We start from the raw sequence: 18,465 nt of genomic DNA on the forward strand, positions 1-18,465 counted from the left end.
TGAGATTTTATTTAAAATTTCAATCACAGTGTAGCAAATGTACTGAATTTAACTTTAATTTCTCTCTTTTTATAGGAAAATATGAGAGCCACACCCGTGTTCACACAGGTGAGAAGCCTTTTGAGTGTGATATTTGTCACCAGCGCTATTCGACAAAGTCTAATCTAACTGTTCACAGAAAGAAGCACAGTAATGAAACAGAATTTCATAAGAAGGAGCACAAGTGCCCTTATTGCAATAAACTTCATGCAAGCAAGAAGACTTTAGCCAAGCATGTTAAGAGGCAAGTATTACCTTGCTTCCATAATGTATTTTATTATACCTTCTAATGTAAATATGTAGAAAGCTAAAAACATCTGTGGAGTGCTTGTCTCCAATTCTTTCATTGATTAACATTTTGCTGAGAGTACAAATTAATTTTTAAAAGAGCAGCAAATGTTAATTTGTTCATATTTTTTATTCATGCTATTGAGGTGAAGTTTTTTGGTGTTTAAACAAGAATATTGTTTATAATTTAGAAGTTTAAGGTATAGCATTTTGATTATCCTGTTTTCTGTCTTGGGTTTTGGCAAGTATGTCTTCAGAAGTGTATGGTTTAGAACTCTAGGAAATTTATTTCTTATACTCAACTTTGTCTTTAATGTGTATTAGTTTGTGATACGAAGAATGTTTAGTACAGTGTTATATATTTAACTCTAAAAAATTACATTTACTGAAATCTGGACTAAAAAAAAAGTCATGTGAGTTACCTTGCAGGTTATCTGTAAATAGCTAAGTTCGTGAATTTATTTAAAAGATTAGACTTTTCTTTGACTATTTCTGCATAAACTTCAGTATACATATACATTTATTAAAATGATAATAATACCTATGTTATTAAAGTGTCAGTGTGCCTCTTTATGAAAGGAATTAGCACCTGATCCTTATAATTACTGTCAACAGATTCATATGGAATATTTACTTAACTAAAATAATCTTTGCATAATACTCTTTTTTTCTTTTCTCTGATAGATTTCATCCTGAAAATGCACAAGAATTTATTTCCATTAAGAAGACTAAGAGTGAAAGTTGGAGATGTGAGGTAAGGGTTTATAATTTGTATTAGAAAACCAAAGTAAATGTAATATTGCCTTTTTGGAAAGTAAGGTAATTAGGTTTTAAAGTAATTTGACTTTGCTTTTAGAATTTTTCTTTTGTACAAAGTTATACTATTTTTTGTAAATTAAGCCTGATATGGGCTAGTTTTTAGATCATGGACCTGAGAAGTGGAAATCCTAGCTTTTATTTTAATTGTGGTCACTATAACATGTTTTTACAGTTGTATATATAAGTACCTGTGACATTACTGTCGTATAGAATATAAAATGTTAGAATTTCCTCCTTGTTTCTGGTTACCTGTTGCTACATAACAGACTGCCTCAAAACTTAGTTGTCTTAAACTGCCATTTGTTAATGTCTCACTCTTATGGGTCAGGAATCCAAATTTGGGGCAGAACTTGCTAGGTAATTTTTGTTTCACATGATGTCGACTGAAGTCACTCAGTTGTTTTCAGTGGTGGATAGTCTGGTCTGAGGCCACTTAACTTGGTGTTGGCTGATGGACAGGATTTCAGCCAGGACTGTGTACCCAGGAACCTTAATTCTTCTCCACTCTGGTCTTTTCATGCAGCTTCTTGAGCTTCCTTCTAGCATAGCAGCTAGGTTCCAAGAGTGAGTGTGTTGCAAGAAGCCTACGTAAAAACTGCAAGACTTTCTATGGCCTAGCCTCAGAAATCCCAGAATATCACTTCCACATTTTGTTGCTCAAACCAGTCACTACAACCAGGGTAGATTTAAGGGAGGGGAATTAGACTTATTTTTCAGTGGGAAAAGTAGCAAAGAATTTGTGGTCATCTTTACTACACTCCTAAAGTATTTTTTCAGTATTTAGGTGAATATCATTTAAAGGAATCACCAGCTATCATTTTTTGCCTTCTTTCTTTCAAGGATTTCATTTGTATATACTGTGAAATTCTCACCATTTCTCTCACTTCAGGTTTTAGAAATTGAAGTTAATTATTATTTGAATCTGCATAAGATGGTGTCTTCCCCTTACTAATAAGTTTCATCATCCTTAGCTATAAAATAATGATAATGATAGTTATCTCTACTTCAAAGCATTATTGTAAGAATTAAGTGAAATAATTGTGAATTGCTTAGTGTTGTGCTGGTATATACTACATGCTATATTGTTGTTAATATTGTTGTTATTGCAGCAGCCTCTGCCCCTCTTTTTTAAAATTTGGTGTGTGTCAAGTTTCTTTAAAAGTTGTCTCTCTTCCTTCTGACCACGTCAGGAGATAAATTTTGAAATGGTTTTTCTGTGGTTTCTTATTCATATTCCTAATCAAATATATGGCAGTGATGCTAAAACCTTTTATTCCTGATATGTAAGTGACTTAAAAATTATATCATGGATTTGGAAATCCTGACTAGAATTAAGATTGTAAGATTATTCTGTAGTCCTATGGGAAATACAGGGAGTTGAGGACTGGCCGGCTAGCTCACATGGTTAGAACATGGTACTATTAACACCAAGGTCAAGAGTTTGGATCCCTATGCCGGCCAGGTGCCAAAAAAAAAAAAAAAAAAAAAAAAAATTGAGTTGAAATTCAGCTACTTTTAGTACTAATTCCTGTAGGGCTTTTTTGTCTATATAATTACAATTTAATTATACTCTTGGCAAGTTTTCTTTTGGGGGAAATTTCTCTTTACTTGAATTCATATGTTTTTTTTCCTCATTGTGACCTTTGTATTTAAATTTTTAATTCAGGTTCTCTTACATTTTATACACATTTTCATTTAGATTTGTAAGAAATCTTTTACTCGAAGACCGCACTTGGAAGAACATATGATTCTACATTCTCAAGATAAACCTTTTAAGTGTACCTATTGCGAAGAACATTTCAAATCACGATTTGCACGGTTAAAGCATCAAGAAAAGTTCCATCTGGGTAAGCAAGTTACTTTTTCTGAAGGCAGTCTTGGCAATTATTGATTATTCTGGAGGAGCCTGCTAATATTGAACCACTCTATTTTGTTGTTGTTGTTGTTGTTGTTGTTGTTGTTGCAGCCAGACAGTATAGTGATCTTAACCCTCAACCTTAGTGTTATCTTTTTCTTTTAAAAGACTGGTTTTTTAGAGTAGTTTTAGGTTTGCAACAAAACTGAGCAGAAGGTACAGTGATTTGCCATATACTCCCTGCCTCAACACATGCACAGCCTTCCCCATTATCAACATGCGCCACCAGAGTGGTACATTTGTTATGATTGAACCTGCACTGACGTATCAGTGTCACTTAAAGTCCATAGATTACATTAGGGTTCACTATTGTGTTGTACATTCTTTGGGCTTGGACAAATGAATAATGACATGTATCCATCTTTATAGTATCATGCAGAGTAGTTTCACTGCCCTAAAAATTCTCTGTGCTCCCTCAGTCACCATCGCCCTGCCCCTGCCACCAATCCCTGGCAACCACTGGCTTTTTTCCGTCTCCTCTCCATAGTTTTGGCTTTTCAGGAATGTCATATAGTTGGAATAATATGTAGTCTTTTCAGATTGGCTTCTTCACTTAGTAATATTCATTTAAGGTTCTTCCATGTCTTTAATAAAAGTCTTAATAGCTCATTTCTTTTTGGTGCCGAATAACATTCCGTTGTCTGGATGTACCACAGTTTATTTATCCATTCACCTACTGAAGAATGCTTGGTGCTTTCAAGTTTTGGCAATTATGAATAAAATTGCTATAAACATCTTTATGTAGGTTTTTGTGTGGTCATAAGTTTTTACCTCCTGTGGGTAAATACCTAGAAGCATGAAGTCTCCATTGGATGGTAAATTTAGTCTATAAGAAACTGCCAAACTGTCTTCAAAAATGACTGTACCATTTTGTAATGAATGAGGGTTCCTGTTTGTATAGCCTGTTTCTGTTGGTTATAACAAAACACCTGGAACTGGGAAATTTATAAAGAAACAAAATTTATTGCTTACAGTTTCAGAGGCTGGGAAGTCCAAAGTCTGGGGAACACATCTGGTGAGAGCTTCCTTTGGTGGTGATTTCCGTACTGCAGGGTGTCACGTTGCAAAATGGTGGAGCAGAAGGAGAGAGACTTTCGTGCTCCCATCTTAAAGCCCTCGAACCACGACCCTGACCACCGTTTGCTACAGCATGATCCTACAACCTAATCATCTCTTCAAGGCCCCACCTTTCAATTATCATAGTAGGATTTCCCACCCTCCCAACAGTCACAGTGGGGGCCAAGTTTCTAATACACAAAACCTGGGGGACACAGTTGAAGCTTCAGTGAGTTTGGGAGGGGGACATTCAGTCCACAGCACCACTGCTTTATGTCTTCACCAGCAATTGCTGTTGTCAGTGTTGTGAATTTTGGCCATTGTAATAGGTGTGTAGTGGTATCTTATTTTAATTTGTGTTTTCCTGATGACATATGATTTGGAGCATATTTTCACAGGTTTATTTGCCATCTGTCTATCTTCTTTGTGTCTGTTAGGTCTTTGGCTTATTTTTTAATCATGGTTATTTGTTTTCTTATTGTTGAGTTTTGAGAGTTTTTTGTATATTTTGGATAACAGTCCTTTATCAGATATTTCTTTTATAGTATTTCCTCCCAATCTGTAGCTTGTCTTTTCATTATCTTGACAGTGTCTATCATAGCAGAAATTAATTTTAATGAAGTCCAGCTTGTCAGCTCTTTCATGGATTGTGCCTTTGGTGTCATGTCTAAAAAGTCTTTGCCAAACTCAAGGTCATCTAGATTTTTGCTTGTGTTATCTTCTGGTAGTTTTATAGTTTTGCCTTTTATGTTTAGGTCTGTGATCTATATTGAGTTGATTTTTGCAAAGGGTATAAGCTCTGTATCAAGACTTGTTTTTTTGCAGGTGGATGTCCAGTTATTCCAGTACCAATTGTTAGAAAGACAATCTTTGCTCTATTGTATTGCCTTCACTCCTTTGTCAAGGAGTGAAGGCAATACAGTTGACCATATTTATGTGGGTGTATTTCTGGGCTGTCTATTTTGTTCCTTTGATCTATTTGTCTGTTCTTCCACTAATACCACACTGTCTTGATTACTGTAGCTTTATAGTAAGTCTTGAAGTTGGGTAGTGTCAGTCCTCCAGTTTTCTTCTTCTCCTTCAGTATTTGTTGACTATTCTGGATCCTTTCCATATAAACTTTGGAAAAATAATTTGGTGGGGTTTTGATTAGGATTGCATAAAAACAGGAAATTAAATTGGGAAGAACTGGCATCTTGACAGTATTGAATCTTTCTATCCATGAGCATGGAATATCTCTCCATTTATTTAGTTCTTTGATTTCTTTCATTAGAGTTTTATAGTTTTCTTAATAGAGATTTTGTACATATTTTGTTAGATTTATACCTAAATATTTCATTTTTAGGGGTTATCAAACTTCTTTTGGTGAACCTTGGTATTGGCTTAAGCAAAGGAAGTCATATAAATTGGAAGGAGTACTATATATGCTGCAGTTCCTGGAGATGAGTAAATATATTTCATTAATTTATTTTTTGATGGCAAAGGTGTCAGTGAGCATACACTGTGCATATATCCACTGTTGATTGTTGAGTTGGTTTGTGAGTGCTTGGTATAAGGCATTTTTGTTTTGGAAAAAACTCATTTTTCAGGGAATGGAATAAACTTAGTATATTTGGAATTCAGTATTGTATTTGATGAATTCTTTTTTTACTACTGTGGCGGAGGTGAGACTTGTGGCCTAGATGGTAGTATAGTTTAGTAAATGTATTATTGGTTAATCCCAAAATGAATTATTATCATCCCAGGTAGATGCCTTCTCCCTGTTCTATTCAATGCTTTTATTAACAACTTGAGATGTCGTAAAGCTGGTGGAGTATTTAATATACTGTAAAATTAAATGTAAAAATAAAACAAAACTGTATGCTATACAGTAAGTCAAAACAAATTAAGTTAAAATTAATTAAGAATAAATACAGAGTTGTAAACTTATGGGAATGATCTGACTTTCAGTCATGAGGTCTTGAAACTGTAAAATGGTATACAATCCAAACTCCTCATTTTACAGGTGGGCTTTAGCAGAAGCCTTTTAGGCACAGTGTGAACCAATAATGTGATATAACTGACAAAAACCAATGTGGTTTTAAACTATATTAATAAAAGTGTACTTTTGAGAATTAGGGATTTTGAATTGATCTGGAAAATTGCATTCATTTTTGGATACCACTTTTAAGATGAATATTGACAAATATATATTCTAGAAGTTGGTAACTTTGTTGATATAGGGGCTTAAAATCATGTCATGTGAAATACTTTTGTAGGACCTTAAAATATTTTGTCTGGGAAAGAGAAATAGAACAGCTGTGTTCAGATACTTTCGAGGCTCTATTGTGCAGCAAGGGATATTTAGTCTTTGTTATTCTAGTATATAAGGCTGGTATATGCTGGAAAGTTATTTATCTTTTTAGCTTAATCCTCCCTGAATTGCTTTTACTAAGTTGTTCTTTCAGTGTATTCCATATCAGTCTTTCGGAGAAGCCATCATTATGAAAACAGTTTATAGTTATCAAAACTGTAGTTGGAGACATGTTCATGGTTGCATGTGAGAAATTTCTTTAGACTTTAGTTCCAGGAAGAATAATTTTTATTGGAGAATTGGTGGGCTTCATTCTTTTTCAAATGAAAACTATAGGTAATCCTTTTTGTCCACCTTGTGGAACCATCATCGCTAAATACAGTAATTTTTATGACTAACATATTTACTTCCACCTCCTTTTTCTGATCCTAATTTTCCATTTCAACTTTTATTAAATACATTATTTAGTAAGTAAATAAACATTCTAAGAACATTGAGCGGAAATTCTAAGGTATAAGTTTAGTTTCAATATAATCGTTTTTAAGTATTAAAGTAACTTGTCTTACACAATGGTTACTTTCCCATTAGTGAAAGTATACAAGTATATAAGCATATGCTGAATTTATCAGCTGTTAGAATTATTGAAGAGGGCATTCCTGAAAAGAGGTTAAACTAGAAGATTTTTGTGACTTGTTAAAAGATTATTTATTTTTATGTCATGCTCTAGCATGTCAGTATAGAGAGGTGATCCAAAAATGCTAGGCAGTAAGGTTTAGCTAACCTGCTAACTAGAGTTCACTGAGGAAGATACATTCAGCATTCAAAGGAGTAAATATGTATTGAACAGTTGCTAACTATGTGATCAGCTTTGTGATAGGATCTGGGGATCCTGCTTCTCCTCTAAATTAAATTACAGCACAGTAAATAAAATCAAACCAGTAAATAAATCATCATATTATAATGCTATGTCCACACAAATATTTTACATATGATTAGGTAATTTGTATAATTTTTAATAAGAGTTGATATTTACTAAGTTAGGTTGACATTTGCTAGAAGAAAAAGTTTAATAGATGTGGCATGATGCAGAAGTGGAAGTAGAAGACTTCACAGCCAGGCTTGTTTTCCAAGTCTGACTTAGCCACTTACTGTGTGATCTGTGACAGCCTCACAGAGCTTCAGCTTCCTCATTTGTGAAACAAGGTTAATACCTGCGTCATAGAAATTGGTGTGAAGATTAAATGAAGTAATGAATAATAAGTGCCAGTAGAGCCAGGAATAGTTTGCATTCTCTGTTTCTGAATATGTTATCATTTTTAGTGTTATAATTATTGTTTTTAAGACCTTTGACATATATGGCTTGTGAAATAAAACAGTAGCTTTGTACTTTTGACCCATGATTATTTAAGAAAAATACTTTAAAAAAATTTTTTTTTATTTTGTCTTAAATAATATTTTAAAGTATTTAGTGATATATATGAAATATATATAAATATATATGTGATATATGTATAAAATATATATATATATATTTTAACTTCTTTTGCATCCCAACTCTATGCTTCTGTTTCCTTGAATCACTGTATACTTTAGATATTTGGTACACATAATTTGGTGTGTGTCACAATCAGCTGGAGTGCTTGTTAAAATACAGCTTGCTGGGCCTCATCCCCAGAGTACCTGATTCAGTAGGTCTGGAGTATGGCCCCAAAATGAGCATTTCTAACAAGTTCCCAGGTAATGCTGGTTCAGATGATCCAGATGTCACATTTTGAGAACTACTGCTTTATATTATTTAAATACCACCTACATTAGGATTATTTAATCACTTAAATCAGAGAGAAATGTATCTAAATAATACAATCTGAACAGTTAAGGGAGAAGAATTTTTAAGGTATCTTTACAAGTGTAAAAGTTACAGTCTGGCTTTAAAAAGTGAGATCTTACAATTCTATCTACAGAGTTGGCATGAAGATCTGCTTTAGTCTAGGTTCCCAGCTTAGCTTCATAAATAAATGTTCAAAGAGGTTTAGCTGCATAGAAAACTGTATATCTAGTACAGGGAGAAAACATAATTGTTATTTTCTTTGAAGAATCCAGATAAGAATCTAAGTATCTTCACCTAGTTAGAGCCTTTAGCTATATATATAGTTATTACTTTATAAAAAATTTTACTAGTTGATATTTTACTCTTTGTCTAACACACATTTCCTATAATATGCTCATCTTGGTACTTTTAATTACTTTGTTTTCAGCTATGCAATTACTGACTGTTTTCCCAATTTCTTGGAGCTTTTTTGTTTTTTGGTGCAGGGGGAGGTGGAGGCATTTCTCATAGCACTTAACATAGTGCTAGATATGAATTAAGAATCAATAAATTACTCATTAAATGAATTAATAAATAAGTAAAAGATTTATCTCCCATGGAAAATGAAATAGATTTTAAATGAAGGTATGTTAATGATACTTAATACAATATACATTTTGAGGTCATCTCTTATTTCTAATGCACAAAACATGTTAAAATTTCCCCAAAGCTGCTGTGGCTACTAAGCAATTTTGCTTAAAGATATGTTTCTGAATTCCAGTGTCCAAATTCCATTTTCTTTCCATTTTGCTGTTATGATTAATTCTTCATTAGAATTCCTTCTTCAGTTTATTTTTCCAAATTCTGATACATCTTCCAAACACACAGTTTCTTTGAACTGTATCTAATGTACATTTTCATACTTTTTTTGTCTTCCTTTTAGTTTGCCATTCAGTAGAATGCTGTCTTCTCTCCAGTTGTTTATTTGGTAAAATCATGGCGAAATTTAGAATCCAGCTAATATCAATATTACTCTGAGAAGTCTGGGTTTAATTTTGTTAGAGTAAACAGAAATGTGCCAAAGTATTTTCAGTCTACTCAACATCACTAAAAACTTGTTAGGAATAGCAATATATTTCCGAACCATGAGCTCTATTAAAGAGAAATTTATATTCTTTCAAAATTTCTCATTACTTCTTTTTCTCAGAAATTTAGTATGTAGCACGTTTTACTTTGTTCCAGTCAGATTTCAACCTAGGAATTGGCTATTTCAATTTATTAACTCATTAGTTTATTCAGCATTTATTATATGTCTATTAGATGCCAAGCCCTATACTTGGTTCTAGGGATATAGAGATGATTACAACCTGCCTTATAGGAATAAACAATCTAGAAGGAAAGAGAAAACTATAAACAAATAATTGCAGTTCAGAACCAGAGCAAGTTGAGAAAAAAAAAAATTGCAGTGTATTATGACATATGCACTAATAGTGGTAGGCATAAATTTATAGTATACCTATTAAATTTAACTTAGCGTCTGCTCTTTAAACTTTAAATGTACATTATTCTTTTCTTCTTAGGTCCTTTTCCATGTGATATATGTGGTCGTCAGTTTAATGACACTGGAAATTTGAAACGCCATATAGAATGCACTCATGGTGGAAAGAGAAAATGGACTTGCTTTATCTGTGGAAAATCAGTACGAGAAAGGTGAAGAATTATCTGCACATCCAGAAAAGTCTAGTACTGTTATGTAGAAATAATTAACAAATATGATTTATAAGGGTTAGAGTAACATATGACACAAAACATTTGAATTATGCCTTAGTTTGAAATATAAGGAGAAAAAAGGAATTATATAAAATATAGGAGAACAGAAAGGTTACAAGAATGACAGGTTTGGAAGCCATAAAGCAGATTAATCAGTGGTAAGCAACTTAGCAGATCTAAGAAAGACAAATCTCAAAGTGGCAGTGGAGAAGTGTGAGAATGTAGGTTATATCACACAATCCACAAAAGGTATAGGAACTGGCATTATTAGGTAACTCTGGAACTGGCGTGAAGGAGAGGCAGAACAAGGAGCACTGTAGTAAAAACTTTCAAAGTTAGATCATTTTATTTCCTTCTACCATTCACATGTGCCATTTCTCTTGGGCACCTCCCCTTTTCCCCACAGAGTATTGCTGGACTGGAATGTGCCGTGTTGTTATATGATTGGATACATTCTGAATGCTGAAAGCAGTGAGCCCCAAGCCTTATCCTTGTGCCCAATATATTGGCTTTCAGATTTTACCCTCCAGGCAGCAGATTAGAGGACTACTTCCTGAAAATCTGAGCAACATAAAGGCATATATATTCCTTAGCAAGTGACACACCCAGATCACCTACAGAGAAAGGCACAGTCATCAAGACACTCCATGTTCTTTGACCTTCCCATCCACTTTTTAACCTATCACACTTAATCATGAGCAGATAGTCAAGGATTACAGGACTTAGTGGGGTGCTTTTAACAGGGAAGATAGATTCTAACACAAACACACAAAAAAGAACTTTAAGGAAACGTGAAGGAAGAAGAAAACTTCAAAAAATGAAAACAACTATTTTTCTCCCCAGTTGAAGATGTAGAATTTGTTAAAGAAGAATAGGATGTAGCTAGACTCCCATTCAGAGATTCCGTTCATATTATCTTCTGGGCCCTTTATCTGATAGTGGCAATATTGTTAGGTTTGTGCTTGCTACTCAGTTTTTCACAAGCATATGATGCATTGTTTAGTGATATATATGAGTATGTAGGTTAGTAAAACAAAGAAAGAGACTGCTTAATATAAATGGTTCTTCTGGAGGGGGAGGGGGAGAAGGATGAGGTCAGGGAGGAGCATGTGGAGGCATTCTAAGGTGCATGTCCATTTCTGGTGCTTATAACAAAGTACTTGGAACTGGGAAACTTTTATGAAAACAAAATTGATTGTTTACAGTTTCAGAGGCTGGGAAGTCCAAAGACCAGGGAACACAGATGGTGAAGGCCTTGGTGGTGGCGACAGTGACCTAGGGGCTCACATGGCAGAAAATGGCAGAGGAGAGAGAGACTGGCCTCCTCATTTACTCTCCTTCTAAAGCCCTATAAACCATGCCCCTGACCACCATTTTTAATGCATTCATCGTGGCATGGTCCTACAATCCAATCACCTCTTCGAGACTCTACCTTTCAATTACTATAATATTTCCCACCCTCTTAACACTGTCCTGGTGGGGATCAAGTTTTGAGGGGACATGCAAGCCTAGGCAGTACAAAAATGTTTTATATCTTAACCTGCATATAAGTGTTTAATACTATTCTTTCAATAGTAAATATACATTTTATATACACTTGAGTATATAAAACTTTCATAATTAAAAAAAAAATAACGGATGACTGTGATGATGGAATAGGAAATCAGTACACTATACAGTAATCCCCCTTTATCTGCAGTTCTGTTTTCAGTGGTTTCAGTTACCCATGGTCAACTGCAGTCCAAAAATATTAAATCGAAAATTCCAGAAGTAACAATTCATAAGTTTTAAACTGTGTGCCATTCTGAGTAGTGTGATGAAATCTCACACTGTCCTGCTTCAAACCTGCCTGGGGTTTGAATCATCCCTTCTTGCCCGTTAGTAACTTAGTAGTAGCTGTCTAGGTTATCAGATCAACTGTCATGGTATTGCAGTGCATATGTTCAGGTAACCCTTATTTTACTTAATGACCCCAAAGAGCAAGAGTAGTGATGCTGGCATATTGTTGTAATTGTTCTATTTTATTACTAGTTATTGTTAATTTCTTGCTGTGCTTAATTTATAAATTAAACTTTATTGTAGGTATATAGGAAAAAGCGTAGTGTATATAGGGTTCAGTACTATCTGTGGTTTCAGACATACAGTGGGGTTCTTGGAACATATCCACTGCAGATAAGGGTGGACTACTGTATTTATGTAAAAACATTTAGAGATTGATAAATTATAGTTTATTATATACATTATAAATTAATTTTTCCCCTTAAAGATCTTTTTGTAAAAATAAAAAGCAAACAAGCCATGAAAAAAAAAAAAAAAACCACCGAAAATAATCCTTCCATCTTTTTACTGTAACTACTTAATGGGTAGGGTTCTAGGAATATTTTCAGGGGTATTTTCTGCGAAGTTGGATATACCTGCAGAGTCATTTGTCAAGTGTTGGTGGCCTTTGGAGAAGAGCACCATCTGCTGGCAAAGCTCTGCCTTCATTTCACATTCAGCCTTTAAACTCACTGGATATGGGATTGAAATAAAAACCGAGCAATAGTAACAGCTGAAGGCCTTGCAAAAGTTGGTCACATTTGCCTTTCATCTTTCCCCCTAAAATAACTTTGTCCATCTTTACTCAGCACTTTAGTTATATGAGAAAAATCTGAATGTTAGAACCATAGGAATTGTAGAACAGTAATGGTTACACAGTAGCCCATCCAGTGTCAGTGGGGCTGGAAGACTTAATAGCAGTAATTATATCCTTTAGTAGGTTCCTTTTTCACATCAGCACCAGGAAGTTAGAAATACATGTAAAGTTTTCTTTGCCTTAAAGCATTTTTCCAACAAGTATTGAGTACATATTTGGAAGGAATACTACTGATAAACTGGGCTCTTTAAAATATTATTAAACCCTCTCCACCAATATTCACATCAGTTTTGACAATTGAACAGTTTTTATTTGTACCTTTTGAAAGTTTGCCTAAGTGATATAGTTAAATCACAAAGCAAACCAATGGCAAAGGTGGAAAAAGTTTTTTTGATTTTTTTTTTTAAGAGTGAGACCTAACAAGTATGTTTGTATGCTGGTGAGAGTAGTCCAATAAAAAGCAAAAACACTGTAGGAGGAAGAAAGGAAAATTGCCGTAATATCTATTAGCTTGAAAATCTTTCTAGTAAGCTTTCTGGAAATTTGTATTTAATATATACATTGGCATTAAAATAATCTTTGACTAAATATATATATATATATATTTTTTAACACAGAACTACTTTGAAGGAACATTTGAGAATCCATAGTGGAGAAAAGCCTCACCTTTGTAGTATTTGTGGGCAAAGTTTTCGTCATGGAAGCTCATACAGGTAAGTAAAGCCATTTTTTCCCCTATATTAAGTAAGCTAAAATTACATCTCTATTTTAGTTCTATTATTGTTGCTTTAAGTTTGTTGAAGTAAAACATTTCTTAGCCCTTATGCTATGCAAAGTTGTGCAAAAAACTTCACTGAATAGATTTTTTCCCCCTACGATTTCTAATATTATCTTCATCCTGTGTTAACAAATATTATTAAATATTTTCTTATCACCCAATTTGCTGATATACTTTATAAAGTTATTATTTAAATATTTATTTCATTACTTTTCTTTGAATGAAAAGGATTAAAACTCTGGTGTTCCAAACTTAGTGTATTTCCTTGCTCTTTATTATTAAAAAATAACTTTAGTATGAAAATATGGCAAAATTAAAAACTCTGGGATTCTCAATTTTAGAAAGCCTTCTATGCATTAATTGAAACTGTAACTTACTTCATTACTTTTAGGGCTGAATTCCTGACCACATTTGCAGCTTGTATTAAAGGTGTTTTTGTTTGTTTGTTTGTTTGTTTTTTGTGGCTGGCCGGTATGGGAATCCGAACCCTTGACCTTGGTGTAATATAACACAGTGCTGTAACCAACCGAGCTAACTGGCCAGCCTTGAAAAGTTTTTTTTTTTTTTTTTTCCTAATAAATAATGTGTAGCTACTTATTGTGAAATGTGTGTACAGTTTTAATTTTTATTAATGCTCTTAAGAATATTAATCTTAAGGCTTTAATATTTACACTTTCATTTATTTTATAACTCTTTTTAAGTTTTAAAGAATGTCTCCCCTTTAGATGCAGTCTGTCAGTTTACTGGTTTTAGTTATGGTAGAATCAACACCTATTTTGACAATTTGAATGGAAAAACTCTTCCTTTCATTAGGATGTATATAGATAGTGGATTATGGGGGATAAAAATAATTCAAGTTAGAAGAATTTTAATAATCTAAAGCTTTTATAATCTGTCTTTGGGTGACTATAAAATGAGCCACATTTTGTTCAATGAGCGTGAAGAAAAGTAGTAAAATGTAATTTTCATAAAGTTGAGTTCTAATAAAATATAGTAAATTCTCAACTGTCATTTATAAGTAGTATCAGTTGCCTAGACTAGAATTAATCCTCTGTTATTTGCTGTATTTGCTATTATTATTATATGCTTAATCATTTATGCACTTAGCCCATTTGTGTGATTTTAATTCCTTCCTGATTTACTCCTACTTTGATATCTCTGGGGCTTGGACCAGTCAAATAGATAACAACCCCAGCTATTTGTTGAATTCAGTGAAAGAAATTTAGGATCTAACAAGTCAGGAAGGAATATCCAGAAGTGGTTTGAGCATGTGCAAGTGTTGAAATGCCTTTTTGGACGAGGTGAGTAAGAACCCTGGGATCAGATGGTGAAAGACTAGGAAGGACTCTGAAAGTCATAGAAACCGTGCAAATAATGTGTGAGGATAGTTGAGTAGACAGCCCAATTTTCATTATTCATTAACAGTCTTTTTCCTTTTGTGTCACCAGTTTCAGTGGTCTTCAATTTTTTTTCTTTATAGACTTCACTTACGAGTACATCATGATGATAAAAGATATGAGTGTGATGAATGTGGAAAAACATTTATTCGTCATGACCACCTTACAAAGCACAAAAAAATACATTCAGGTAAGCTGTATTTTGTAATGCTGTTTCCAAATCCTTTTAAAAAAACACCTGAAATGGACATAATATTACATCATGTTTATATTGGCATAATATCATATCATGTTGATAATTTGGTATACAGAGGTTCTTCAAAAAGTTGTTGAAAAATATAATTAAAAGATAATACAAATCTCTCTGCAAACGTTTTAAAGTACCTTCGTATTCACAAAAAAAAACGACAAAAAAAAAAAAAAAAAAAAAAAAAAGCTTGGGGCCAAGCCCGTGGTGCACTTGGTAGAGTGCTGCGCTGGCAGTGCGGCGACGCTCCCGCTGCGGGTTCGGATCCTATATAGGACTGACCGGTGCACTCACTGGCTGAGCTCCGGTCACAAAAAAAACGACCAAAAAAATAAATAAATAAATAAAGTACCTTCGTATATTGATTACTCCTTTATAATGCTGATTCTAAAAACCTTTTTTAAAAAGCATTTCAAAGGGACGTAATTTTATAATATGTTTACTGCATTTTAGTTACTTGGTTACCTTTTGTGACTACAAAGTGTATTTTAAAGTTTAATTTTAAACAAATCCTCAAAATTTACATTTTGCATATTATGTGGATATGTGCAATAATTGGGATGGCACTTCACTAACGGGGAGCAGCCATGATAATATTTCTCATTCGATTGGATTTGAGAAGAAGTTAGCAAAACTTAGGTGTTTAAAGGAAAATGATTATAATTGGGTGTTAAAATTTATGTTATAGTGAATTTCGAAATCTTATCTTTGGAAAAGAGTAATAATCCTGATCAATTTCAGATCTTTATACTGTATTATAATTTTTATATTCTGGGGATTTCTTTCATATTTTCCTCTCAGATTGATGTTCAGGAAGTGCTAAGAGAGCCAACTATGTGAGCACAATAATGGGAAAGAGCCATCTCTGTGAGCACAGTAGAACAGGTGATTATTGTTATTATTATAAACATAATTTGAATATAAAGTATGCAACAGGTAGTAGTTATTTTCTTAAATGAGCTCAGTGAGACAGGTTGCAGCTGTTCTCATCATTTATAAGAGATGTTAAAGGTCTGATGACTTTTTTTACTGGAATTATGCATTTTTGTTTTTAGGAGGAGAATTCTAAATTCCTAATTCTACAAGTCACATGCTTTAATTGCACACTGGTATTGAGACAGTGATTTTTAAAGACCAAGCCTTTGCAGCTGAACATAAAAGTAGGGATGAGAAATAGGATTCATCTAGAATTTTCCATTATATTTGTATTCTGGCTCATTGCAAATGTAAGAAATCCCCACAGATGAAAAATATTTTAAAAGTAAAGTACAAAGATCTGAAAATGTTCAGGTCCTTTTTATAAACAGTAAGACATCTTCATCTCAATTTAATGTATGTTTGATGTCCAGACATATATTTTCCTAAAAATCCCTGAATTTTGAAGTAATTTCACTAAAATTACTGTAACATTGAAAGGTAAGATTTGAAGTTTACAGCGAAAGGCTGATGACTCCTTCTCTAAGTGGGGAAAGGGTTCACATCCATGAAGTTAGGAATAGGTTCTTTGAGGAAAGGTATTTGAGAAAGGAATATAAAGGAATAGCCCAGAATAAAGGGTGACTTTACTTTCCTGGTATATTTCCCACATGTGATCTTACTGTTTGGTAATTCGTTTCAGGAAAAAGGAAAAACTGAAATGCATATCATAATCTAAATATTTTGGTCTGTGTTTTAAGGTGAAAAGGCTCACCAGTGTGAAGAATGTGGAAAATGTTTTGGTCGCAGGGATCATCTCACTGTTCATTACAGAAGTGTGCACCTTGGAGAGAAAGTGTGGCAAAAGTAAGTGAAAAAGCAGAACTTCTCGTGATTACTGCATTACTCAAATCTTGATTGGAGGAAAGTTATAGCTTTTCTTTTTTTTTAATTGGGGGTAGGTTAACCAGCTTTCTTTCTCTAGCCTCTATGGATTCTCTGCAGGTGTGAAGAAATTGAGCAAGGCGTATTTTTTCTTACTTGTTTTCACTTCATTCAAAGGCTAGGAGGGTAGACATTGAAGTCAAATACTAATATAAAATCTTGGCATTCTTTGCCAAGATATCACTTATCTTTGGTTTCTGTGGCTATTTGAGAACTAACCATACTGCCTATGTATTATATTAATAAGACACCAATTATTAGGAAATGTGTGTAGTCAGAAGGAGGCTTGTGCTCTTTTGAACATCAACTTTTTAGTGCAATCCAAGTTTAACTGAAGTTGCTGAGTATAAAATCTTCAAAGAATTCATGTTCCTGAGCTTGGTATTTGGGATAAATGATAAGTAACAGATGTGTTCTAAGGTGCCAAGAAGCTTAGTTTAATAGTCCTGAGCATGATCAACAAAATATACGTAGCACATACATAAAAGAGGTAAGTAAAAGGCCAGTTTAAAGGACAGCAGGGAGAGTATTGGTTTGTATTCATTTTTTACATTTTTATATATTGGGTTATCTATTTTATTAACTTTATTCAGTGATTTACTCATTGATCAGTGCCTTTATTGCATTCATTCAGCTCTGGTCTTCATTATGTGCTGGGGACAGTGGCAAGCACTGAGTTCTGGGATGTAAAGATGTGCGTATTGCCGTGAAGACGAAGAGAGAGAATGGGCAGAGGGCAGACTCGCAGCCTCACCCACTCAGAGGCTCTGTAACCTTCATTCTCAAGGCCCCGTCACACTCTTAAAAATCATTTAATACAGGAGCTTTTTAAATATGTTGTATAATATAATAAATATAATATATAAATTATATTATTTAAATTATATAAACTATGTTAGAAATTAAAACAACATTTTTTTAATTAGCTAATTTTTTTATTACTATATTTATCATTACATAATATAATCATTTTTGTGGCCCTTTACCAATTTAAAACTGAAAAGAATTTGAAATATTCATTAATTTATTTAAAATAATAATATACTCATCATGTGCTAACCTAAATAGAGATTTCTGAAAAATAACTACAAAACAAAACAAAACTGCAAGTTAGAATGTGAAACAAGATTAACGAAACTTTCATATGGTAGTCTGTTACATCCAGTCTATCCGTCTGTCTTGTACTTTGAATGGAGTTTTTTTACCCAGGCATATCATCATGCATTCGTGATTTGGAAAATGTGAGTTAACTGAGTTACACATATTTCCCAAATGTTAGCACATTTCAGAATACAGTACCAAAAATCACATTTGTTAATATTGCCTCTAGTCTCAGAAAAGAGGATTGGGAAGCTGTCAAGACCGTAATGGCAGATACAAGTTCTTTGGAGTTCTTATGTTAGCTTCACAGCTCAGATTTTGTCAGCGATAGCAAATATTGTCAGTTTCCCTGGAAGCGACCTTGACTTACTTCAGTTAACTTTCAAGAGGTGTAATAGAAGTGCTTTACGTATACTCGCCATTTCATCACAGAGGGCACTAAAGAGGCTGAGTTCTGAAA

The 18,465-nt window shown here is 33.6% G+C and overlaps 1 protein-coding gene across 1 annotated transcript in view; it reads left to right on the plus strand.

The window, feature by feature from the left end:
- ZBTB41 (zinc finger and BTB domain containing 41) overlaps window positions 1–18,465 on the plus strand; it is a 41,955-nt gene that overhangs the window by 8,717 nt on the left and 14,773 nt on the right. The window contains exons 3-9 of the mRNA XM_063114170.1: window positions 76–283; window positions 1,012–1,081; window positions 2,846–2,993; window positions 9,798–9,927; window positions 13,240–13,335; window positions 14,881–14,987; window positions 16,721–16,826. Coding sequence (XP_062970240.1) covers window positions 76–283; window positions 1,012–1,081; window positions 2,846–2,993; window positions 9,798–9,927; window positions 13,240–13,335; window positions 14,881–14,987; window positions 16,721–16,826 — 865 coding nt within the window. The remainder of the gene's footprint in view (window positions 1–75; window positions 284–1,011; window positions 1,082–2,845; window positions 2,994–9,797; window positions 9,928–13,239; window positions 13,336–14,880; window positions 14,988–16,720; window positions 16,827–18,465) is intronic.

The sequence above is a fragment of the Cynocephalus volans genome, chromosome 11 (genome assembly GCF_027409185.1).
Source record: "Cynocephalus volans isolate mCynVol1 chromosome 11, mCynVol1.pri, whole genome shotgun sequence".
In the NCBI taxonomy this organism is placed as follows: domain Eukaryota; kingdom Metazoa; phylum Chordata; class Mammalia; order Dermoptera; family Cynocephalidae; genus Cynocephalus; species Cynocephalus volans.